The sequence below is a fragment of the Panthera onca genome, chromosome A2 (genome assembly GCF_046562875.1).
Source record: "Panthera onca isolate mPanOnc1 chromosome A2, mPanOnc1 haplotype 2, whole genome shotgun sequence".
Lineage (NCBI taxonomy): Eukaryota > Metazoa > Chordata > Mammalia > Carnivora > Felidae > Panthera > Panthera onca.
This window is the reverse complement of record NC_138340.1, coordinates 150,632,112-150,659,638: the sequence shown is the minus strand read 5'-3', so window position 1 is coordinate 150,659,638 and position 27,527 is coordinate 150,632,112. Positions and strand designations below refer to the sequence as shown.

Sequence of the window (27,527 nt, the reverse complement as noted above, 5' to 3'; positions counted from 1 at the left end):
GTTTGTATCAGTAGTTTCTTTTGTGAAGTGGTAGTCCATTGTATGAACATAACATAGTTTATCCACTCTGCTGTTGATGGGCATTTGAATAATCTGGGGGGGGGGGAAGGAGGAAGAGGCTATTATGAATATGCTGCTGTTCACCTTTTTTGTACAAATCTTTTCTTAGGCATATGCACTCATTTCACTTGGGTATATATTTAGGAGAAGAATTTCTGGGTTATAGGGTAGGTGTGTGAATAACTTTATTAGAAACTGCTAGTTTCCAAAAGTAGTTGTCCCATTTTACACTCTGATCAAAATGTGGCAGTTCTAGTTGCTTCCTGCCCTCACTAACACTTGGAATTGTTATGTTTATTAATTGTAGCCATTCTGTCTGTGTGTAGTTTTAATAGCTTTTTCCCTGATGAACAGTGCTGTTGAACACATTAAGTGCTTATTGGCTATTTGTGTAAGTTGTATTTTTTATTATTGATTTGTAGGAGTTCTTTTTGTATTTTGGATATGATTTTTTTTGTCAGATCTATGTTTTTTGTGAATGTTTTCTTACAGTATGCAGCTTGCCTTCATTAACGGTGTCATTTGATGTTACAGAAGGCTTTGATTTTGTTGAAGTCCATTTTAACAATTTTTAATTTTATACTTCTTTATTTTTATGCTGAAAAATCTTTTCCCTCTCCCAAAGCCAGGAAGGTATTCTTCTAAGTATTCTTCTAAAAAGCTTTATGTATTTTTTTCATTTATTCTTTATTATTTTTCAAATTTTTTAAAATGTTTATTTTTGAGAGAGAGAGAGAGAGAGAGAGAGAGAGAATGAATCCGAAGCAGGCTCCAGGCTCTGAGCTGTCAACACAGAGCCCAGTGTGGGGCTTGAACCCATGCTCTGTGAGATCATGACCTGAGCCTAAGTCGGATGCTTAACTGACTGAGCCACCCAGGTCCCTCATTTAGTCTTTAAATTGAATTATTTGTCCCTTTATTTTTTCCATCATTATGTAATCTGTCACTCACATTTAACCCTGCGATTGATCTGAAATTAATTATGTATGTGAGGTAGAGATTCACTTTTTTTCCACATAGACAGTCCGTTTCCTCACTGTCTTTCTCCATTGAATTTTATTGGTGTCTGTCCAAAAATAAAGTACCACAAATGCCAGCACTGTTTTAATTGCTGTAATTTTATAGTGAGCTTTGAAATTTGGTTGTGTAAGTTCTCCAACTTTGTTCTTCAAGATTGCTTGAGTATTCGAAGTCCTTTACATTTCCATATAAATTTTAGAATCATCTTGCCTATTTCTAGTTAAATAGCATTGGATTTGGATTTTGGATTTTGGATTTGGAGTTCATTGAATGTATAAATTAATTTGAGGGCAATTGGTATCTTAAAAATACCAAGTTTTTCAATTCATAGACCTTGTGCATCTCCATTTATCTTTTTCACTTCTCTCTATAATATTTTGTGGTTTAATATAGATGTATTTCACATATCTTGTTAAATCTATTCCTAGGTGTTCGTTGTTTTGGTTCTATTATAAATAGGATTGTGGCTTTACTTTCTGTCTCCATTGTATATTACTAATATTAGAAATACAATGGATTTTTTGTATTTTGCTTTTGTATGTAGTGATCTTGCTAAATTTTAGTTCTAGTAGTCTTTTACTCTCTTTGGATTCTCTATGTATGAAGTCATGTCATATGCAAATATGGACTCATTTTGGTTCTTTACCGATTTTTATATCTTTATTTTTCTTGCATTACTGCACTGACTAGGACGTCTAGTAAATGTTGAATGGATAAGTCCAGAGCACTTAGTCTTGACTTGTTCTTGATTTCAGGGAAAGTGTTTAGAATTTCACCATTAGGTATGATATTAGCTATAGGCTTTTTAGAGATACTCTTCGTCCAACTGAAGAAGTTTCCTTTTATTTCTAATTTGCTGAGAGTTTTTTAAAATCATAAATAGATGTCAAATTTTGTCAAATGCTTTTTCTGCATTTTTTGAGATGATGATTTTTTATTCTTTTAATGTAGTGAATACCACGGACTGATTTTTTTTAATGTTGTCAAATCAACTTTACATTCCTCATATAGTCATGGTATAATTTCTTTTAACATATTTATTATATTTTGTTTTTAAAGAATTTTTGTTGCTGTGAGGGTTCTGAGTTCAGTAATTTTCTTACGATGTTTTTGTCAGGTTATGCTAATAGAGTATTCTGCCTTAAAAAATGCCTTGGCAAGTGTTTCCTTTTCCACTCTGAAAGAGTTTGTCTAAGTTTGGTATTATTTATTTTTTTAAATATTTGGAAAATTCACCCATGAAGCCCTTTGGAAAGGTTTTTAAAAATAAATTCATGAGGGGCGCCTGGGTGGCTTGGTCAATTGAGCGTCCAACTCTTGATTTCGACCTGGGTTATTTATGATCCCATGCGTCATGTGATTGAGCCCCACATTGGGCTCCACACTGAGGGTGGAAACCTGCTTGGGTTGGGATTCTTTTTCTGTCTTTGTCTCTCCCTCTGCTCCTCTCCCCCCTCACGTTCTCTCTAAAAAATAAAAAAAATTAAAATTAAAAATAAATTACGTTAACATATAGAGGACAATCAAGATTTTCTGTTCTTGGGTTGGTTTTAGAAACTTGGGTTTTTACAGAATCGAGGCATTTCCTTTTAGTTGTTAAATGTATTGACATCAGGTGGCTTCTGATGTTCTCATTTATGTTTTTACTATTTATGGTATCTGTAATAATGTATTATGACACTGGTAATTTGTTTTATACATTGTTTTGTCATAATATTGTCATTTTTGACATATTTTGTCATATATAATATTGCCTGACTTAAAAATTTTATCTAACATTGACTACAACTTCTAGAATGATGTTAATAGTAATGATAGCGTTCTATATTGTTCCTGATTTTAGTGGAAATCCCTTTAATTTCTCATCATTAGGATGTATTTGGGTAGATATCCATTATTATGTTATATGATAATCTTCTGTTCCGAGTTTATTAAGAGATTTTATAAGGACAAGATAATTGGATTTTATTATATAATTTTTTAGCATTTCTTGAGATGGACAGTTTTTCTTTTGATCTTTTGAGGTGATAAAAATTCTTATTATGATGTTCTTGCACTTCTGGGAAAACTCCACTTATTTTAGTATTGTTGATGTGGTTTTGCTATTTAGGATTTTTGTATGTATGTTTTCATGGGAATGATGTATAGGTTTCCTTTCTCAGATTTTGGTACGAAGTTTATGATCTAGTTCCCTTCTGTATGTTTTTCCCCTCCTTGCCACCCTATTTTTGTCCCTCATTCTTTATAGTTGTTAGGCACATACTAAGTACAAAGCACATTATAGTTATCCTTGTTCCTTACTGTAGGGCTAATTTATTTATTAAATAGTCTTTGGGAGACATAGTCTTATAAATCTAATTTTGCCATTTGAGCAGGCCTTTTCATCTAATAGGTTGTAGTCTGAGTTGTTACTCAGAAACATTAGGCTGGTTCTTCTATGGTTCTTTGATGTAGATTTCTGCTTGGTTAATGTAGCCTTATACACGCCTATTGCTTTAACACAGGATTATCTCATTTAAAAATTTTCAGTTTTGTGCATTAAAGCTTCTAGAAGTATGGCAGGTGTTACAAAACCATTTACCATGATTTGCCTAGTCCCAAAAAATTGGTGAAATGGTAACTGCTGAAGTTATAGCCACTATCAAATTAGACACGTTTACATGTTGTAAGTATAGTAACATAGTTTACAGTTATCTACTGCATATTATTATGCATTTATATTGTTAGTATCAGCAGTTTGATTCTTAAACTTTCCTCCCATTAATAGATACACTATAGTTTTTACAGTAGCTGCAGTGGAAGGTAATGATTGCATACTTCATATAGTAAGACTATGTAGCTGTATTGCAAAAACCCCTTATCCTGGGGGAGGGGGAATGTAGGAAAGGGGATTATTACTGGATAATTAAATGGCGACTTAATTTTAATGTTTTATTTTGGCTATTTGCTCCCTTATTCCCCCTTTCTCCTTCCATCCCTTACCACCATTGTTGATAAAAACTGTTTTCTCTTTAATTAAATCCAGCTGCTTCCCTTGTGATATCACAGTCATTAGTTTACCTTCGGTGGTTTTCCTTTCTTGTTAAAACTTAACTTAGACTAATAATTTTATCTCGCTTTCATGTCGTCACTTTCTTTGCTTTTGCATTTTTTAAATAAAATTTATTTATTTATTCTGAGAGAGAGAGCAGGGGAAAACAGAGAGGGAGAGAGAGAATCCCAGCAGGCTGTGTACAAGCAGAGCCCAACACGGGTTTGAACCCATCAACTGCGAGATCATGACCCTGAGCTGAAATCAAGAGTCTTACCCTGAGCCAAAAGCAATAGTCAGATGCCTGACCAACTGAGCCATTCGACACCCCATGCTTTTGCATTTCTTATTACTCATATTTTACTTTCACTATTCCTTTTTGCACCTCCATCTGAATTTCTTCTTCTATAGAATATGAAACCATACCCAATTCTAAACTTGTAGGTAATTTTCTCTTGTATTTTTGTATATAAATTAGTATGATTATTTGGAACTTCACTGTGGCTCCCAACATCAGGAACATTTTGTAAACGTTTAATAAGTGTTGATTAACATCACTGGGGACAGTTTTACTTAAATGCTTTAACATGTATTATTCAGAATGGTCTTGGTTTTATTGTAGTTTTATGTGGTAGGTAAGTATTTCATGTCAGTATTTCTCGGGTACTGTATTTATTTCCTGAACTTTAATTGGAAAACAAGCCTGTGTCCACAGATTACTTTAGGTTTTGTGAAATTTTATAGCAAGACCATGGACTAATTTTGTATATCTTAAAATAGTGATAGTAGTTTCCTGTTGCATGTGGGGGCAACTCATTGGGGTCTGTTAAATGCTTGGAATGGACAGAAGCCATTTGTTTAATATAATACTAAAAAAGATTTCCTCAGGAATAAGGTTAAGAGAAATAGATTTGAAAGAAGTCCAAGACTTAGACTCATGCTAAGGTTGTGAGGATTAGAGCAGGGGTCCCTGCTGCTTGTTTTGTAAGGCCCAAGGGAGTGGTTTTCACATTTTCAAGGGAGTGGTTTTTACATTTTCAAGTGATTGGAAAAATAAAAGTGATATTTTGTGACATGGAAAAATTAAATGAAATTCAAATTTCAGTTGTCCATAAATAAGTTTTATGGGAACACAGCCACACTCGTTTATGTATTGTGTCTGTCTTTGTGTTTTAGCGGCAAAGGTGAGTAATTGCAGGTCTGTATGGCCCACAAAGCATAAAATAGTATTCAGCCCTTTACAAAAAGTGTTTGCTGACCCCTAGTTTGGAACCTCTTCTCTTTTAGTGAGTGTTAAATTTTTTGTCTTAATGTTTATTTTTATTTTTGAGAGAGAGAGAAACAGAGTACAAGTGGGAGAGGGCAGAGAGTAAGATAGACAGAGCTGGCTGAGCTGTCTGCACAGATCCGGACATGGGGCTCGAACCCACTAACCGTGAGATCATGACCTGAGCTGAAGTCGGACACTTAGCCACTGAGCCACCCAGGCGCCCCCAGTGTTAGATATTTTTAATGGGGCTTTTAGGTTTTTTTGTTGTTGTTTTTTAATTTTCTTTTTTTTCTTTTTCTTTTTTTCGTTTTATTTTTTAATTTACATCCAAGTTAGTTAGCATATAGTGCTATAATTTCAGAAGTAGATTCCAGTGATTCATCCCCTGTGTATAACACCCAGTGCTCATCCCAACAAATGTCCTCCTTAAGGCTTCTTACCCATTTAGCCCATTCCCCCACCTACAACTCCCTCCAGCAACCCTTAGTTTGTTCTCTTTATTTGAGAGTCTCTTATGTTTTGTCCCCCTCCTTGTTTTCATATCATTTTTGGTTCCCTTCCCTTATGTTGATGTTTTGTATCTTAAATTCCTCATTTGAGTGAAGTCATATGATACTTATCTTTCTCTAACTGACTAATTTGGCTTAGCACAGTACCCTCTAGTTCATTCCACGTTGTTGCAGATGGCAAGATTTCTTTCTTTTTGATAGCCAAGTAATACTCCATTGTGTATATAGCACATCTTCTTTATCCATTCATCCACTGATGGCCATTTGGGCTCTTTGCATACTTTGGCTGTTGTTGATAGTGCTGCTATAAACCTTGGGGTGCATGTGTGGGGCTTTTAGTTTCAAAGATGGCAATGGTATAGATGAGTTACTATAGTTTCTATTCCACAATTAAGTAAACAGTATCTTCCATCTCCTCAGAGTTTACATACACATATATACACATGTATATGTTTTAGTCATTTTTTTAACCTATAGGCTTAAATTCCATGCTACTATTTGAAATGTATAATTATTTAAATAGACCATTATGTCTGCAAAAATCAATATAATATTTAAAAATAGGTAATGTTTTTTTTTCTTTCTTTAAATGTTTACTTATTTTTAGAGAGAGAGAGAGAATATGAATCCCAAGCAGGCTCCATGCTGTGAACGAACACAGAGCCTGATGTGGTGCTCAATCTCATGAATCGTGAGATTATTACCTGAGCCAAAGAGCCAGACGTTTAACCGACTGAGCCACCCAGGCACCCCTATAACATTCTTTATAAATTGCTTCACTCTTAGTTGACCATGGACTTTTAGTCTTTAACTTTTTATTTTGAAGTATGTGTACACTTATGTGCAATTTAAAGATTAATAAAACAAGCACATTGGAGAGACAGCCTTTGAGTTGGTTGAATAGGTTTGCATTGATAAAGTTTTTTGTGGTTTTTTTTTTTTTAATAAATTTCCTTTTTGGGTAGTGATGACTCATATATTTTACTGTTATAATCAAGCTACTGTGTAATCATGGTCCTTTATTGTTTATAAAATGTTTTATTATTTAAAACATTCTGAACTATATATTCTCTCTGGACTGTCTACAGAAATACAGTTTGTTTGACATTTTATGCTTCAAATAGGAACTAGTTGTACATGTTTAAGGGAGGATTCTGAACCAGTGTACTGTTTTTACATAGTTTCATAGTGTAAAACGTTACATTCTAGATTTTACTGAGTCACAATAGAAGCATGACACAGAGATTAGGGAGGAACAGAACAAATTGGAATATTAATTTTTATCTTATAGAAGAATTAATAGCTATTATTTCTGTATCTTAGGCCCTTAAAAATCTTTTTATTATTCTTTTAATTTTATCATGGATGGTTTGCATGGTAACATATCTAGAAATCCTATAACAATATATCTAGAAATCATATATATAATCATACATATATAATTATGACAGTTCTGGTAAGTATTTTTTACCCTATTTTTTAAAGTAGTCTCTACACCCATTATGGTGCTAGGACCTGCAATCCTGGGATTAAAAGTCCCATGCTCTCCCGACTGAATTAGCCAGGCACCCCAATTCTAGGGAGTGTTAACAAGCTTGATTTCTGTATTTAGCATTAATGTTAAAATTCACTCTTTTCCATTTAAAAAATCACTTTTTAACCAGATAACTTTTATCTTTCCTCCTTTGTAAATCCTTTCTTTCTTTACCCTTCCATGTCTCACCCAGCCAAAAAATTGAAAGGATGGACTTCTTATTAGTCTGTCAGTGCCTGCCATGAAGTGGAAAGACTGAAGTGGGGGCAGGATAAAACAGTCTGCAGATGGATGAATTAGAACTCATCTCTTGGTGGAAGAGGAGCATTTGATTGGCAGCATGCCACCTGGGATCAGAATTTAGGAGGTGTTAGGGGTGCCTGGGTGGCTCAGTTGGTTAAGTGTCTGACTCGATTTCAGCACAGGTCATGATCTCGCAGATCATGGGTTTGAGCCTTGCATCAAGCTCCACACAGACATTGAGGAACCTGCTTGGGATTCTCTCTCTCTCCTCTCTCTCTGCCCCTCCCCGTCATGTGCCGTACCCCCCCCCCCCCAATACATAAAAAAGTTAAAAAAAAAAGAATTTAGGAGGTGTTAGACTCTAAGTGACTGGGTGACGTTTAGATATGGTTAAAGAAGAGGTCCTACTTAACCATGCTAATAAACATTTTTGGTTTTTTGTACTGAGAGGATGAGACTGGCTCTTGCACTTCAGCTTAGTATTTCTCCTTGGACTGATTTTTTCTCTTATCTGTTACTGCTTGTGTAATGTAAACTGATGTACAGACACATCTGTAAAAGGACTAATTGGAACCCCTGGGTGGCTTAGTTGATCAAGCGTCTGACTTCGGCTCAGGTCATGATCTCAAGGTTTGTAGGGTCAAGCCCCATATCGGATCCTCTGTCCTCGTCTCTCTCTGCCCCTCCCCCACTTGTACGTACTCACTCTCTCTTTCTCTCAACATTAAAAACAAATAATAAAATAAATAAAAACTAATTTGTGTTCAGAGTGACTAGGAGGTTTTTAAAGTTTTGATGTCTTGATTCATTTGTTTCAGGTATTTCTCTGGGTCAGTCCTTAAAAACTTCAAAATAGGCACACCCTTCTACCGGGTGCTGCCCTCCCCCCACCCCCCCCCCCACCCCCCGTACATCTGGGGGGGTTTTGTTTGTTTTTTCTGAATTGAAAATACACTGATACTAGGCATCTCCTTCTGTTGACAACCTGTATAAATGTGGTAGAGAACTAATTAGCACACTAATTAGTCTCTGCTTTGATTTTATGCAGATTTGATTTTATCTTATTAATAACACTTTCATCAGGCTTAGCCTTTAATTTCTTTAACTCCTAGCTTTCTTTTGAGGAGAATTAAGCTAATGGGAACATGTTGATGCTGATTCTCTAATTATACATTGAAAAGTTTTTTCATCTCATCACTGCATCCTTTTATTTGTCAGTGGCACTTAATTTTTCCCTTTATAAATACAAGTGTTTATTTCCTAAAAATTGGAGAATAGGAGGAAGAAAAGAAACTGTGCATATTCACCCTGCCAAGCATCAGACTGTTATTTTGGCATTTTCCCTTTGAATCATTCTTCTCTGTATCTCCCCCCATCACATCGTGGGAACTTATAATTTGCTATACATTTGCCTATGGCACAGTGTTGAACACAATAGACATGATCTTTGCACTCAAAGGATTCAAAACTTAGGGGCGTCTGGGTGGCTCAGTCAGTTAAGCATATGACTCTTGATTTCAGCTTGGGTCGTGACCCCAGGGTTGTGGGATCTAGCTCCACATAGGCTTGACACAGAGCATGGAACCTGCTTAAGATTCTCTGTTTCCCCTTGCCCTTTCCCCCACTTGTGTGCACTCTCTCTCTCTCTTAAAAAAAAAAAAAAAAAAAAAAAAAAAAAAAGATTCAAAGTTTAGTAACTTTAAAGTTATTTTAAAAAATTAATTTTCTGGGGCGCCTGGGTGGCTCAGTCGGTTAAGCGTCCGACTTGGGCTCAGGTCATGATCTCACGGTCCGTGAGCTCGAGCCCCACGTCGGGCTCTGTGCTGACAGCTCAGAGCCTGGAGCCTGTTTCAGATTCTGTGTCTCCCTCTCTCTCTGACCCTCCCCCGTTCATGATCTGTTTCTCTCTGTCTCAAAAATAAATAAACATTAAAAAATAAAAAAAATTAAAAAAATTAATTTTCTATTATAGAAGAAATGCATTAATATATTCTGTTTACAGAACTCATACATAAGACTCAAGTTTTCAATCCATCCCACTTCTTATCGTTTCTCTAGATGTAGTCACTATTAGCAGACTGTATATAATTTTTTCTATGATTTTTTTAATGTAGAAAACATTCTGTACTACGTGAAGTTAGCTTTTTTCATTCAGTATGTTTGTAGGTACCAATCTACCTTAGTCTTTTAAACTGATGTATAGTATTTCATTTTATTGATTTACTGTAATTTTGTCATTTCCTACTGATGGACATTTAGGTTTCCATTTTTTTGCCATTACAAACAGTGCTGAACTGTTTATACATGCCTTAGTAGATGGAAGATATGGGGAAGTGGAATTAGTAGATCTTAGAGAGTATATGGTTACCCTTGAAATTTTACTGTTCATATTCCTCTTAAAGTTGGCCTTATAGGAGCTTATATCACTCTTCTCCTGGCATGTTATTGTTTAATATTTTATTTTATGCTTGTTAAAACCAACAAATTATATTGTTCTATAGAGAAGTGCATGATCTAATTTGCATACATTTTTACCATGTTTTTTCCTCACCATCCTTTCTTTAATCTCTGTCCTTGTGAGATCATCTTCAGGACAAGTTCCTTTAGTGGAGGTCTCTTACTGGTAAACTGTCTGTATTTCTGTTTATTTGTTTTAATTTTTAATTTATCAATTATTTTTAGCTCTTTATCATGGAAATTTTTAAGTATACATGAAAGTAGACCAGTAATGTCTGAAACGCAATTATTTCTAGCCCACAGTTTCTGTAGTTGCCGACATTTTACTTCTAGTTTCATCTCTTCCCCATTCTGTGTCTCCTTTCCTGCTGAAATATCATATCATGAAGTCTGTAAATACTTAAGAATGTATCTCCTGTAGAAGAGCTTTTAAAAAAGAATAAACAGGGGCGCCTGGGTGGCTCAGTCAGTTAAGCGTCCGACCTCAACTCAGGTCACGATCTCGCGGTCCGTGAGTTTGGGCCCCGCGTCGCGCTCTGGGCTGATGGCTCAGAGTCTGGAACCTGCTTCCGATTCTGTGTCTCCCTCTCTCTCTGCCCCTCCCCCGTTCATGCTCTGTCTCTCTCTGTCTCAAAAATAAATAAACATTAAAAAAATTTTTTTTAATAATAAAAAATAAATAAAAAAGAATAAACATAAAACTACTACTGTACATAACTAACAGTAATTCCCTAATATTATCGAGTATCCAGTCCCTGTGAAAATCTTGATTATCTCAAAAAATGTTTTGTGATTTTACTCTTGTTCTTGAGGGTTATTCTTTTCTAGGAGCACAATTGTAGGTTGACAGTAATTTTCGCTCAGTATCTTGGATGTATGTCTTTCCCTTTTGACTTCAGCTGTTGCTGTTGAAGTCAGCTGCAATTCTAATTATTCTATTGGGTGAGAGGTCCTTTTTTAAAGTCGGCTTTCTTGTTACCTTTAGCGTTCTGCAGTTTTGCTATCTTGTAGCTGGATGTGGGTTTGTTGATCCCACTGGATATATTGTGCTCTCTGGGTCTGCAGATTATTTTTAACCATTGTGGGAAACCAGAAGGTATTATCTTTTTCTTTTAAGACTGAAAAAAGTGAGGAATATACAGAAACATGTAAAACGTGTACATGTAAAACCCGTACAGTTTAACTTTTTTTTTTTTTTTTTATGTTTTTATTTTTGAGAGAGAGAGCATGAGCAAGGGAGGGACAGGGAGAGAGAGGGAGACACAGAATCGGAAGCAGGCTCCAGGCTCTGAGCTCTCAGCATAGAGCCCGATGTGGGGCTCCAACTCAGGAACTGTGAGATCATGACCTGAGCCAAAGTCAGATGCTCAATGACTGAGCTGCCCAGGCTCCCCTTCAGCTTAATTTAAAGCAAACATCTTTATTAAGGTCAAAAATAAAGTATTTCAAGTACCCTCAGCATCACCCACCCCTTTCCCCTACCCAAATACACCTCTTCCTGTTCATCACCGTCTCCCTTTCATCCAGAGGCATTCAGTCTTCTGGCTTTTGTTATCTTATGTGCAGCCCTAAAATATATATTTTTGTTTATTTATTGAAATTTATATGACCACAATTATATTCTTCTTGCTTCCTTTGCTCAACATTCTTTTTGTGAGATTCATCTATGTTGTTGTGTAGCTGTAGTTAATTTTCATACAGCCATTATTTCTTCGAATATTTTTTCTTCGCTTCTCCTTGTTTTGTTTCCATTATGTGTATTTTTTTTTTTCATTTTGTGTATGTTGATGCATCTAATGGTGTTATACTTTTCTCTGAGGCTCTGTTCAGTTTTCTTCTTTACTTTTTCTCTCTCTTCCTCAGATTGCATCATCTTTATTAATCTGTCTTCGATTTTACCAGTTCATTCTTCTGCCGGTTCAAATGCACTATTGAGCCCCTTTAATGACTTTATTATAGTTATACTTTCCAACTCCAAAATCTCATTGTTTATTTTTTAATAATATCTATCTTTGTTGACACTCTATTTGGTGTGATATTGTCATCAGACATTCCTTCTTTAATTATGGTTTTCTTTAGTTCTTTGAATATATGTAAATGGCTCTTTGAAGTCTTTGTTAAATCTTACATCTGGTGGGTCTCACAGGCAGTTTCTGTTGCCTGCTTTTTTCCTTCTATGTGGGTCATACTTTCCTGTTAACGTGTATGGCTTATAATTTCTGGTTGGAAACTGGACATCTTATATAATATTGTACCAACTCTAGATACTGGTCTTTCCTACCCCTCCCAGGGCTTATTACTGTTATTTGCTTATTTGTTTAGTTACTGGATTATTTTAGTGAAGTCTGTTTCCCTCTTGCAAGTGTTAGCCTTCTGGTGGTGTTCCTAGGGTGTGCAGATTTGGGTATGCCCACATTCACCCTGGGATTTTTGGCAGGGATCCCTTTCACTGACTCTTTCCTTGACCACACCCAAATGTTAAGCTCCACAAATTGGCACCTGGCTCCTCTGTTGTTTTCAACAGTGCCCTAGGACGTACATTGTTTCTCAGCTGGATCCAAAAACTTTGAACTCACTTGAAGGGACAGTTCTTGAATCAGAGCTTGAAATTTGTTCTGACCTGGGGAGGGCTCATCTCAGCTGTCTTATTTACTGATTCTCCTTATTCTTTCCTGTGAACTAGCTGGTTTACAGGTTAGCCTGTATCTGAATCTCCTCCCAGTTGTCCTTCACCAAGGCCTCCTAGGTTTTGAGATTGCCCTTAGACTTGAACTTCACACTCTGTTGCAGAGTCAGCATTGGAACAGTATTGGATTGGAACAATCTGAGAGAGATTCAGAGCTATCTGTTTCAAGGCCTGCTTTACCTTCCTGGCAAAATCGTTGGCTTGGTTCTGGCTCTGGCATTGGGTGGTAGAGACAGTGTGTGCTTTTCTCTCTGTGCTTCACCCCCGGTTTAGGAACTGAGCCGGTGGGTGTACAGTAGTCTCGGGTCTTCTTTCTTGTCTTGCCTTTCTTGGCGTGGGATTTCTGCTTTACAAAGTAGCTGGGTAGAGGACAGTGTGGGTCCCAGTATTTTTCAACATGTAGCAGCAACATAGGACCTCTTCCCTGGGAGTGGCAGTTGAGTGGAAGAGAGGTGCCCTTACCTGTATTTAGCTTTAGCATTAGGTGGTTTCAGGCAGCATGAGAGATGCTGATGGCCTGCCCTTCCTGGGAAGATAGCGGTTGTGGTGAGAGAGCACCCGTTGTTCCTGGCTGCACCAGTCTGAAGTTTCAGTCCCACTAAGCTGGTGAGGGGGAAGGAAAGAGAGGGAGTAGGTTTTGATTCAACTACTATGTAGTCTTTCTGTTTTTCCTGAATTTCAGTAGATTTTCTTGAGAAAATATTTCTTTATTTGCTCATACCTTAGGATTATTTTTCCCTTTTGTGGTCACTAATATATCCCAAAGACGGAGACTAGAATTCGAAACAGAGTAAGAACTTAATAACTATTTATTGAATCAGTCAATAAATGAAGATATAAAAGAACTGTTAGAATGGCAGAAACTTCCTTGGTCAGCCATCTGACTTTTCTAATAAAGTTAAAACCTTCAGTTTTGATGTACTGGATACAATTAGAACAACCAATTAGCTTTTTTTTTTTTTTTTTTTTTTTTTTTTTTAATCTTTATTTATTTTAGAGAGAGAAAGAGACAGCACATGTACAGGGGAGGGGTAGAGAAAGAGGGAGACACAAAATTGGAAGCAGGCTCTGAGATGTCAGCACAGAGCCCGTGGCAGGGCTCTAACCCACGGACCATGAGATCATGACCTGAGTCACCCAGGTGCCCCACAACCAGTTAGCTTTCTTGATAAGAGAGCCTAAATATGCTTTTACCTTTTCTTTTTTAAACTTCCCTCCTTTATTTTTTTTTCAATATATGAAATTTCTTGTCAAATTGGTTTCCATACAACACCCAGTGCTCATCCCAAAAGGCGCCCTCCTCAATACCCATCACCCACCCTCCCCTCCCTCCCACCCCCCATCAACCCTCAGTTTGGTCTCAGTTTTTAAGAGTCTCTTATGCTTTGGCTCTCTCCCACTCTAACCTCTTTTTTTTTTCCTTCCCCTCCCCCATGGGTTTCTGTTAAGTTTCTCAGGATCCACATAAGAGTGAAACCATATGGTATCTGTCTTTCTCTGTATGGCTTATTTCACTTAGCATCACACTCTCCAGTTCCATCCACGTTGCTACAAAGGGCCATATTTTGTTCTTTCTCATTGCCACGTAGTACTCCATTGTGTATATAAACCACAATTTCTTTATCCATTCATCAGTTGATGGACATTTAGGCTCTTTCCATAATTTGGCTATTGTTGAGAGTGCTGCTGTAAACATTGGGGTACAAGTGCCCCTATGCATCAGTACCCCTGTATCCCTTGGGTAAATTCCTAGCAGTGCTACTGCTGGGTCATAGGGTAGGTCTATTTTTAATTTTCTGAGGAACCTCCACCCTGTTTTCCAGAGTGGCTGCACCAATTTGCATTCCCAGCAACAGTGCAAGAGGGTTCCCGTTTCTCCACGTCCTCTCCAGCATCTATAGTCTCCTGATTTGTTCATTTTGGCCACTCTGACTGGCGTGAGGTGATATGAGTGTGGTTTTGATTTGTATTTCCCTGATAAGGAGCGATGTTGAGCATCTTTTCATGTGCCTGTTGGCCATCCGGATGTCTTCTTGAGAGAAGTGTCTATTCATGTTTTCTGCCCATTTCTTCACTGGGTTATTTGTTTTTCGGGTGTGGAGTTTGGTGAGCTCTTTATAGATTTTGGATACTAGCCCTTTGTCCGATATGTCATTTGCAAATATCTTTTCCCATTCCGTTGGTTGCCTTTTAGTTTTGTTGGTTGTTTCCTTTGCTGTGCAGAAGCTTTTTATCTTCATAAGGTCCCAGTAATTCATTTTTGCTTTTAATTCCCTTGCCTTTGGGGATGTGTCGAGTAAGAGATTGCTACGGCTGAGGTCAGAGAGGTCTTTTCCTGCTTTCTCCTCTAGGGTTTTGATGGTTTCCTGGCTCACATTCAGATCCTTTATCCATTTTGAGTTTATTTTTGTGAATGGTGTGAGAAAATGGTCTAGTTTCAACCTTCTGTATGTTGCTGTCCAGTTCTCCCAGCACCATTTGTTAAAGAGACGGTCTTTTTTTCATTGGATGTTCTTTCCTGCTTTGTCAAAGATTAGTTGGCCATACGTTTGTGGGTCTAGTTCTGGGGTTTCTATTCTATCCCATTTTCTATGTGTCTGTTTTTGTGCCATAAACTTCCCTCCTTTAAAAGACTAGTCATTGTTAAGTTCTGCCTACTATTCTTTAAGTAGTACAAGTCTTTACGGAAGTGGTTTAAAATACTTTTTATTTGGGGTGCCTGGGTAGTTCAGTCGGTTGAGCGTCCAACTTTGGCTCAGGTCATGATCTCACAGCTCGTGAGTCCGAGCCCCGCGTCAGGCTCTGTGCTGATAGCTCAGGGCCTAGAGCCTGCTTCAGGTTCTGTGTCTCCCTCTCTCTCTCTGCCCCTTCCCTGCTTATACTCTGTCTCTCAAAAATGAATAAACGTTAAAAATTAAAAATACTTTTTATTTGAGTCTTTACGTTTTTTAATGTTTATTTTTGAGAGTGCGAGAGAGAGAGACAGAGCACAAGTAGAGGAGGGACAGAGAGAGAGAGGGAGACACAGAATATGAAGCAGGCTCTAGGCTCTGAGCTGTCCACACAGAGCCAAATGTGGGGCTCAAACTCATGAACCGTGAGATCATGACCTGAGCCAAAGTCAATCAACTGACTGAGCCATCCAGGCACCCCTTACTTGAATCATTTTAAATGTATATGGAAACTTTTTTTCCCCCCACAGGAAGGAAACTTGTAGCAAATCTTTTTTCTTTAAATTGATACACCTAGATAATCAATTTTTAATACATTTTAATTGTGATATTGTTGGGGTGCCTGGGTGGCTCAGTCAGTTAAGCATCTGACTTTGGCTCAGGTCATGATCTCATGGTTCCTGATCTCGAGCCCCACATCAGGCTCTGTACTCATAGCTCAGAGCCTGGACCCTACTTCAGATTCTGTGTCTCCCTCTCTGCTCCTCCCCTGCTAGTGCTCTGTCTCAAAAATAAATAAACATTAATTTTCATATTGTTAAATTTTGAAATATGTATTTGTATGCAAAGTGTTAGATTTCTTTATTGCTTTATTTGAATGATTTGTCATGGATGTCTTTGATTTGTTCAGCTGATAAATTGGTGGATTTTAACAAACAACTCTCCCAAAATCAATGATCATATTCCTCTAACTGCAAACAAATGCATGCAACTTAGCACATTGCTTTTTTTTTCCTTTTTAGTATCGAGCCCTGAATCATAAGAAAATAGAAAAACTTTTGCCTTATCAGTGAGATGTTCAGAGAAGTCTGTTATTGTATCTAATGTGTATTTGCTATGCATAGATTTGTAAAGGTTGCCAGGTTTATTCAGCAAGTCTTAAAATAGGTACTTACCCATTTATGGATGAGTAGACTACTTCCCCTTCCTTCCTTTTCTTCCTTCTTTCTTGCTCTCCTTCCACTTGACAAATATTTATGTGCCAGAAACTATTTTAAGATTTTTGGATATGCTAATAAGTAAGACCGTCTTTGCCCTCATGGTGGTTACTTTCTACTGGAGAAAGGTTCTGTTCATCTCCTTCCACCCTTAGCTGCCTCTTCTTCTGTGAAAAATACTTAGGGGACGTGTTATAGTATGTGAGATGACTCGGATGCTGATTTTGACTTACATCTTCCAAAAGTAAAATAATTTACTAAATGAGGAATACACTGGTGGAGAGGTAGAAGGCAGTCCCATATAATTGATTTTTTTGTGTAATGACATCTTAACCTTTATGAAGGAGACTTTAAATTCTTAGGTAGGTATTTCCTAAAACACAGATAAGCCTTCTTGCTGCTCCTAAAGGTCATACAAACAGTCTTGAGTTCCATAGTGTATGTATATTCATGGTATATGTATGCTGGTAGTTTGGTACTTAATTTAAAAGGGGAAGAAGGATTGTTGATATTTAAGTAACATGTTTTATAAGATAAAAACCTAGTACAGAAAAAATGGACAACTTAGAGTGTCATTTCTGATTTTTGAAAACGGTTGTCAGTCATAAGTGACATACAAGAAATAATTTATTCCTTCTTTTGTTCAGTTTTCTTTCATCAAATAAGTGAATTCTTACTATTTACCACCAGCCATTTTGTAACTGCTTGGTATATCATTGTAAATATGAGATACCAGGTAATTGCCTTCCTGAAGTTTCCATTCCAGTGACAGTGGACTGAGAACGGACTGATTGTTAAAGAAATAAGAATTTCACAGTTATAAAACAGTAATTGAGTAAACTCTAAGTGGGGTGGTGTACTTTATTACAGATTTTAAAACATGTTCATTTATAGTTTTGTGCATATATTGAATGTATGGTTTTTATGGACACTTAAGATGCTATTCTAGATACTTATCAAAGTGTGTGTATGTATGTCATATCTATAAATAGATTTCCATTATGTGTTGTTACAGTGTATGCATACTTTTGGTTGTATAGTTTATTCAGGAGTGTAACTTTTATGTAACTATTCAATGGAATTGCATCATATACACATTTAACTTAGGACAAATTAAGCTACTAGGTAGGAAAAAAATTAAAATATTAATGACTTTAAATATGGAACCACAGACTCAGTTTTTTCAAAAGTGCTGTTTATTCTGTACCACATTTAAGTGTATAGTTTATATTTTTATTGATTTTTACAATAAAATAAATGTAAGCTAAAATATGTCATTTTAAGTATTTTTAAGTGTACAGTGGGTGGCATTAAGTACATTCACAGCGCTGTGTAAGTATCACCACTTTGTATTTCTGAAACCTTTTTTACCATCCCAAACAGAAACTCTGTATCCATTAAACAATAACTTCCCATTCTCCCTCCCCTCAAGCCTGGCAACCTCTATTCTACTTTCTGCGTGAAAGAATTTTAGATACCTCCTATCAGTGGAATCATAAAATATTTATCTTTTTGTGACTGGCTTATTTCACTTAGTATAATGTTTTCAAGGTTCATCTACATTGTAGCATGCATCAGAATTTTATTCTTTTATGGCTGAATAATATCTGTGTATACACTACATTTTCCATTCATCTCTTGATGGACACTTGGGTTGTTTCCATCTTTGGCTATTGTGAATAATGCCACTGTGAACTTTGCTGTACAAGTATCTGTTCAAGGTCCCTGCTTTCAGTTTGTTGGGTATATATCCAGAAATGGATCACATACTAATTCTCTGTTTAACTTTTTGAGAAACTACCAAACTATTTTCCATAGTGGCTGCATGCAGCACTTTATGTTTTACAATTAAGGTTTTTTAAATTTAATTTAATTAATTTTTTAAAATATTTTTATTTAATTCACATCCAAGTTTAGTTAGCTTATAGTGCAACTTACAGTTATGTTTTTGTATACATTTTTTGAACAGTGTCCTATGCACAGATCCATGGATGCAGCACTTTGTGAGTGATTTTTGAGCATGGCATGATTTTTATTATGTGTACTTACTATATGGAATGTGAGCTCTTTGGTGTTTCAGGAGCACCGTTATTTGTGTCAGATTTATACTGCATTGTGGTATTAGTTGCAGTTGATACAGAGAACAAGAACTCAGGTAACGAGGTAGAGATTTTCCGTAGTTGAAGTTTTTGAAAAAGTAACATTTTTACTTTTTGGAAACTTGCACTTCATACACCAAGATATGCAGCTGTGGCTTCACTGATCATAATTTCTGCCTTAACCATGTTGGAAAGGGCATGGGTTCTGAAGATGGGGATCTTACTTTTGATTTGTGTGTTTAGCACTTACATCCAGGGTCACCACTTAGCCTCAGTTTCATATATAGAGGGGGATAATGTATTCTTACCAAGTCACTGTGAATTTTACATGGTGTATGTGAAAATGTACTTTTTTTTTTTTTGCACAGTTACTGAATCAAAACCAAATCACTTTTGTCCTAAGAACCCCCACACCTCATTTAGGAAGTCATTGACTTTCCTTTTTCATTTAAAAATATCTTTTCTTTCTACCTCTTATCCCTTTATAAATCTAATTGTGCTTTATTGTATTTTATTTTATTTTATTTTATTTTATTTTATTTTATTTTATTTTGGAAAGGGCATTCTTTTCTTTTTAATTTTTTAAATTTGTTTTGAGATAGAGAGTGTGCACACATGTGCAGGACAGACAGACAAAGGAGGAAGAGAGAGAATCCCAAGTAGGCTCCACACTTGTCAGCACAGAGCCTGATGTGGGTCTTAAACTCACAGACTTTGAGATAATGACATGAGCTGAAATGAGCCACCCAGGCGCCCCTTGTTTTATTTTTATTTTAATATTAATTGACTGGCTTATGAAATAAAATTATTCTTCCCTAAATGAAAATTTGGGCTAAAGTGTTTGGAGGGGAGAGAGTTTATTGCAAAGCTTATTTTAAAAGCTTGGTTCAGGGTGCCTTGGTGGCTCTGTCGGTTAAACTTCCAACTTTGGTTCAGCTCATGATCTCGCAGTTCGTGAGTTCGAGCCCCAGGTTGGGCTCTGTGCTGACAGCACATCCTGGAGCCCACTTAGAGTTCTGTGTCTCTCCCTCTCTCTGCGCCTCCCCTACCCCTGCTCACTCACTCTGTCTCTGTCTCTGTCTCTCTCTCTTGAAAATAAACATTCAAAAAAATTTTAAAGCTTAGTTCAGTGGGTTTAACGGAAATTTCTCTATACTTGAAATTTCATTTAATTTTGCATCTCAGCATTTTTCAGATGAAAAAATTGAATCCTACGGCTTTTGAGTGTCTTATCCAAGATTATATAGCTATTTAGTGGAAGGGATGAGGCAGAAATCTCTTCTTTTACCTTATATTCCAGTGTTCTACCACATTAGCCTTCCCTTTTAGATTTCACCATTTATATGATTACTTGGGCACATCTCCATGGTACTAGAAGTGTATAAAATGCACTTGCACTTGTATTAATCATCTTAAGGCACTTCTTGCTGTTTTGTCCCTTTTCCTCTAAACTGGAAGATCCATACTCTTGCAGACTTTTAAAAATTTTTTATGAAACAGAAGCAATCAAAAAGCAAACTTCAGTATGTCATGTTTTATTTATGGTAATTTACTCTAGAAAGCTTTTCAATTCATAAATCCCAGTGTATTGTTTTCCTTCCCAGCATCCCATAAATTACTCCACTAAAACTTGAGTAAGCTATTGTTATGAAAGTAATGTCCTGTCGTCAGAAGTACATTAGAAGTGTAGATAGCACCCCTTGATTAGTTTCCTGTTGGTGAAACCAGTGTTTGAGTGTGTGTTTTCTACAGGTACAGTTTGGAACATTCAAGTTGGAGGAGCTGTTAGAAGTTAGTTCTAAACCTCATTTTCTATATGAAGAAACTGATAGTGACACAATTGGCTCTTGCAAACCAGGATTCCTGAATTGTTTATAAATACGTATTCTGTCTTTTTAAAAAAAAAAACTTTTATTTTAAAATATAGAATGATAGGAAAGTATTTCATTTTTTTCCTTCTAATTATTAAAAGACAGATTTAACTTAATTTTTCAAAAGGTGATGAAAGTAATTTCCTTTTTTTTTTTAAGGTTTGTGTTTGAAATGCAAAAATATTTTGTAACAAATCAGATAATATAGGTTTTTCTAAAATAAAATTTTGAAAATAAAATTAATTTCAGAAAAAAACTCTCCTGCTTACCTCCATTTTGTCTTTTTTGACATGGTAACACTTTTGTGTAAAATCTTTTATGTGCTTTATTTTCTTAGAGAAACATCAAATATATACACATACAGGATTTACATATTTATATCGAAGTAATTGTATATTTATGTTGGTTAGTCTCCAGCTTGCTTTTACAAATTAAAAACTCAAAACTGTATGTAATAGCTTCTGATTTGATATATTCAGTTTATGGCTATATCATTATTTAGTTAATGATTTCCCAGCTGATGGACTGTTACTTTGCAGTTCTCTAGGAACAGCTGCAAATCACAGAGCAAAGTACTTAGGTGCACAGGTGCAAGTATTTCTGTAGGATAGATTCTAAGGTGGTGTGAAGGCATGGTTAACGGCACGGATTCTGGGGCTAAGACTTCCTGGAATAAATCTAGGTTGCACCACTTAATAGCTGTGCAACTTAAGGCAAGGTACTCTTTGTGCTCTCATTTCCTCTGCAAAGAGGAATTTAGATCAGTGATAATCTTTACTTTCTGAGGAGACTATCTTCTTTGATAGGTTGATGGGGGGAAAATGTTGTCTCCCTATTTACTAACTAAAGAGATTGATCATCTTTTCATATGTTGTAATTAATTTGTAATTCTGTGAATTACTCATCATCTTCTGTTCTCATTATTTTGTTTGACTTAATTGCCTTTTTAAAATTGCTTTTTGAAGTATTTTGGACTCTAACACTTCATTATATGTAGTGAATATATCCTTTACTCTGTTGCTTACCTTTAATTTTTTTTGTTTTCTTTCTACATTGCTAAATCTATCTTTTAAGGCTTCTGAATTATTGTTTTCGCTTAGGAAGACCTTCTGTATCCCAAGACTTTTAAAAATTCTATTTTTTTTTCTTATACTTTAGTCTGTTTATTTCAATGTATGGATCTTTATACAGATGATTCGGGTTTGATAATAGACATACACCATTTTTTCCCTTAAAATAGATAAAACAGAATTTTATTATTGCTTTTTAAACTGGTCTCTCCTTCCTATATTGATTTGTACTGTCACTTTTACCAAATATTAAAAACTCATAAATTCATGGTTCTGTTTCTAGAGTCTTTATTTAGGTTCATTGATCTTTTGTCTGTATTTGTTCCCATATCAAAATTTTATTTTTTTTCCATATCATATTTTAAAATTACTTTTCCTTTGTAGTCAGTTCAGTATCTGACAGCACAAATTCCCTCATTTTCCCCCAGAAGTTTCAAAGCAATTTGTATGCATTTACTCTTTCATGTGTAAACTTTAGAATCAGTTTGTTGAATTATGTTTAAAAAAAAAAAAACAACAACAAACCTGAGTTATTTTGATAAAGATGGCATTGACTTATATTTTGCATACTGTTAAAAATAGCGATTTCAACCTAATGTTTTAATTTACCATTGACTTTAACCTAGATTATTACCCAGGTATTTTCAATTGTCCATAATCTAAAGAGATAAATTAATTTTAGTAGTTCTTTTTTTCTTTAAGTTTATTTATTTACTTTGAGAGAGAGAGATGGGAGGGGCAGAGAGAGGGGAAGAGAGAGAGAATCCCAAGCAGTCTGGAGCCCATTGTAGGGCTCACACCCACAAACTGTGAGATCATGACCCGAGTGTAAACCAAGAGTCATCTGACTGAGCCACCCAGGTACCCCAATAAGTTATTTAATTTTTATTCATTTATTTATTTTTCCTTTCTAAAAATGACTTTATTTACAGGGTTAGCCTTGGAGAAAAGAGTTTCATGTCAAAAGGAACACTTGAGGGGCGCCTGGGTGGCGCAGTCGGTTAAGCGTCCGACTTCAGCCAGGTCACGATCTCACGGTCCGTGAGTTCGAGCCCCGCGTCAGGCTCTGGGCTGATGGCTCGGAGCCTGGAGCCTGTTTCCGATTCTGTGTCTCCCTCTCTCTCTGTCCCTCCCCCGTTCATGCTCTGTCTCTCTCTGTCCCAAAAATAAATAAACGTTGAAAAAAAAAAAAAATTTAAAAAAAAAAAAAAAGAACACTTGAAATATTCTTTTCTAGATGCAGAGATATTTTGAAGTCACAGGCATTGTCAGGAATACATCTTAGAAAAATTACCAAATCATTTTCTAAAATGCCCTTCAGATGTTATGGTTTTTAATATTCTGAAATTTTATGGTATGTAGAAAACCCACATTGAAACCCACTATTTATAGAGTATCTCAGTTTATTTTTTTATTTTTTAAATATAAAATCATTTAATTTTTTTTAGTTTTTTTTTTTTAATGTTTTTATTTATTTTTGAGAGAGAGAGACAGAGGATGAGCAGGGGAGAGGCAGGGAGACACAGAATCCAAAGCAGGCTCCAGGCTCCGAGTGGTCAGCACAGAGCCCGAATTGAGCTCGACCTCATGAACCACGAGATCATGTGCCGAGCTGAAGTTGGACACTTAACTGACTGAGCCACCCAGGCACCCCTAAAAATTATTTAATTTTTTAAAAGACTTTGGAATACAGAATCTATTTGGTTCTTTTCCCTTTCCTGTTTTTTGTACAATTTTGTAGCATTACCATAGAAATGCTTTTCATGTGCTTATTTTACCAGAAATTTTCATTGACATAATATACATATTTGGTTGTATACATTGGGTTCTTTGGCATATTTTTCAGGTCTTTGTTTTCTGTGGTAAAGGTTTGATATTAACATGTAATTATAGATGACTGAAACCTTTTCTGTTTCTTTATGTTTATTTTATAAACATAATTATTTTCTGACACATTTTAGAATACCATAATACTCCTTTGGTTATGTTGGCAATGTTACTAGCTCTTAGGTCAAAGACTGCTTAAAGTGTATTTTAAGGATGTGTATTATTTATTCCCCTAAAATGTGCTGTGATTTAGTACTAGATATAGAAAAAAGAAAGTTCTTTTGTTTTTATATTGAATCCAAAAGGTGAATAATGCTAGACTTTTTATTTTGACCTTCAAAAAAAAAAATTTCAGAATTCCATTCTGAAATCTCTTCTGAGATGATAGCAGAATTTGTTTCATATTTTCCAAATTTTTTGATAATATGATTCCTGATGCGTGAAATGCCATTTTCAGTAGTAAACAGTATGTTTTGTTTCTTGTCATGCAGGTCTTTGAAGTTCTACAGTTTAGTTCTCAGTGCTGAACTTCCTTCTCCCTTAAGTTATTATAAACTTTTGCTGCTGTTCAATAATCGTGAAGATGTCTCGCAGTCCTGATGCGAAGGAAGACCCTGTGGAATGTCCTCTTTGCATGGAGCCCTTGGAGATAGATGATATCAACTTTTTCCCTTGCACCTGTGGCTATCAGATTTGCCGATTTTGTTGGCATCGAATTCGCACTGATGAAAATGGGCTTTGTCCTGCATGTAGAAAGGTAAATACTTCAGAGTAACTTTGTGTAGTTTTTTCCTCCCATGCTTATGAGTAAGTAGATTTATTTATTTATTTATTTATTTAACCTAATGAGTAAGTAGATTTAAAAGAATCTACAAACATTAGGCGATTTTATGTGTAGCCTTATATTTTTAAGATACAATGAAATAGTATGACCTTGGTAAAGTCATATAATCTGTCTGGTTAACCTTTAGTTTTCCTATCTGGAGAGATTAAAAAGATCCGCGGTACTGGATGTTCAAGAGAATTAGGAGTAGGGAGGCAGTGGATTTAGGTAGGATGGTGTGAAATTGGAAAAAACACGTTCAGCTGGGTGGAAATTCACTTTAATTTTCTAGTACAAAATAGGGAAGATGGTTTGATGCTTACTAAAAGAGGTTATGGGTTAAAATGACAGAGAAATCCTGGTTCAGAAGGTAATGGTTACTCATTTGTTGAGTCCTTATGATAACTCGAGGCTGTAATGCTGTTTCTGTTGTACGTTGAAAGTAGGCCTTTTAAGTACCTTGTCCCCAGGTATCATCAGCTAGTGGGCAGTAGGTTTGAAATTCAAATATAAGGCTAAAAAATTCTGTGAGTTTTAATCTTTCTGGGTCTTGTTTAAATAAGTAGGCATAATAGTTACAGTGTAGTGAGTGACTTAATAGAGTGAGTAGGATTGCTGCATTTTATTTTGAAGGTGACCTAGGGCTTAATGCAAATATCTATTTCTTTTGCCTTTGTTTTCCAGTGTCTGTTAGTATGATTTAAACTTCCTTCACTGTTTACCTATTTCAAAGAGCTCTTGTGTTCATTACTACCAAATTTCAAGAAAGCAGGAATGTGTTTTAGATTTATCTATTTAGATAAATAGGATATTTATTTTATCTCTGAATTTCCTTACCAGAGGAATTATGTCTCAGAAGGCAGTGCATTATTGAGTTGTTGTTTTTTAATCTAGTGGGCATGCAGTATATATTACATGAATGAAAAAAGGTTAGGTCTGTTTAAGTGTAAATAATATGCATAATTACATATATATTATATATATACTTTATTTGTATATAGTATATATAACATTTGTAATAGATATTTATAATGTATATATTATATCTTTTTGTATAGTTAATATACTTTAAGAATGTGAATGAAAAGTAATTGAAACCTTAATATTAGCTTTGGTCAAAGTTTATAATAAATTTGTGTTAGTAGATTTTAAACATTTAGTCGTATTTTAAAAATTGGTTCCTGGTCATTCCGTTAGAAGATAATTGTACTGAACTATTTTGTTGAAAGTGGTGACTTTTAGTATAGCCCAAAACTATAAGGCTTGTGAATTTTTTTGACTTCATTAAGTTTATCTCTTTCTCTTTCTTTTTTTTTTTCTTTTGGTGTGCTGTGAAGTAGTCTTTTTTTTTTTTTTTAATTTTTTTTTTTAATGTTTATTTATTTTTGAGAGAGAGAGAGACAGAGTGCAAGCTAGGGAGGGGCAGAGAGAGAGAGGGAGACTCAAAATCTGAAGCAGGCTCCAGGCTCCTCCAAGCCGTCAGCACAGAGCCCGACGTGGGGCTCGAACTCATGAATCGTGAGATCATGACCTGAGCCGAAGTCAGACGCTCAGCCGACTCAGCCACCCAGGCGCCCCTGAAGTAGAGTCTTAATAGAAAGTCCAATTGTTAAGTTGTCATTAGAGAAAAATCAGTTATGTGGGGAGATTTCAAAGAAATTCACTTCAGTTTTAAGGGATTACCCAGAATCACCTTAAATTCTTAGAAAGTAGAGAAAAAAGTAGAAACATGTTAAAGATAAAATAATTTTAGCAAAGTTGGTTATCAATAGTAGGGTGCCTTTCTGGGAAGACAAGCAAGTGTGGAGATTCTGAAAGACAGTCGGCCATTGGGATCAATTTTAAGAAAGAAACATTAGCTCAACAAGTACTCAAGATAAGGCTGCTGAGAAAAGGTAAGAGTAGTGATGCCTTTACGATCCTAAGGAAAATATCAGTGTGGTTGCTTGAGTGTTGCACTGAAGCAGCATATGGATCCAGCCCATCTTTTATGCCGTGTAGCACAGACAGATGCTCTCTCTCTGGAACACTGGTTATAAATTTGGGTCAAAGCCTTAAGGTGGATGAAGATACCCTGGAGGAACTAAGACCTCCTATGCTCAGAAGATGAATTATTGATATACCACCACCTTGTCCTCTCTGCAGTCACAAAAGAGCGTCCTGCAGTAAACAGAAATAACATTTATAGACTGGTTGACAGAGTTCTTACATGTAAAGATTGCTACAACCAAGAATTAACAGACATTTCAGGAATACCAACATTATGAAAGAGAAGCACAAAAAAGCAGTAAATAAAAGAACCTACCATAAGTAAGCCAACAGAAAGAAACATTTAAAAGTGTCACTGATGCTTCTCAAACAGATAAAAAAGAATGGCATATCTAATGTAGAAGGAACATTTTTTAAAGAGCAAATTAGAGATCCTGAAAATGAACAATATTATGGGTGGGCTAAGAACAGAGTGAACACAGGAACAAATTAATGTATGTTAACTAACTAGAATTTAAATAAAAATTTGAAAAGAAAAAAAAAAGAACAAATTAAGTTGGAAGATCTTGCTGAGTATTTTTTTTTTGCAGGATATAGTACAAAAAAAAAAAAAGAAAATAGCATGAAAGAAAAGTTCAGCAGCATAAAAAAGATACACTGTTTTCTAATCTGTTAAGAGAAGCTACAGAAACAGTGAAATAAGAATGAATGGGAAGAAATACAGAACCACTAGAAGAAAATTTCACATGAAAAGCAGTTGTCCTTAGAAGGGCTGTGTGAGTCTGAGACAAGATGACTGAAAAATGTTAACATCTATTTATATAATTGTGAAATTTTAGAATATCTAGAAAACAAAGTTCAAAAAGCTTATGGGAGAAAAATACATAGACTACAGAATAAAACTGATACCATTGTTTCTGTTTTACAGAGAATTTTTTTTCCCGAAGTTTTGAGGGTGAATAACTTTGAAGAATTGTCAATTTCATTCATATGTAAAAGCATAATAAATCGTTTTTCCAGGGGCACCTTGGTGGCGCTTGATTTCTGCTCAGGTCATGATCTCACAATTTGTAAGATCAAACCCCACACCAGGCTCTCTCTCTCACTTGGGATTCTCTCTCTCTCTCTCTCTCTCTCTCTCTCACTGCC

At 35.7% G+C, this 27,527-nt stretch overlaps 1 protein-coding gene across 8 annotated transcripts in view; it reads left to right on the top strand.

The window, feature by feature from the left end:
- CNOT4 (CCR4-NOT transcription complex subunit 4) overlaps positions 1-27,527 on the top strand; it is a 148,349-nt gene that overhangs the window by 40,321 nt on the left and 80,501 nt on the right. For all 8 annotated transcript variants that reach the window (XM_078438968.2, XM_078438958.2, XM_078438953.2 and 5 more), the window contains one exon: positions 24,058-24,323. In XM_078438968.2, the coding sequence (XP_078295094.1) occupies positions 24,150-24,323 (174 nt within the window). In that variant the 5' untranslated portion in view covers positions 24,058-24,149. The remainder of the gene's footprint in view (positions 1-24,057; positions 24,324-27,527) is intronic.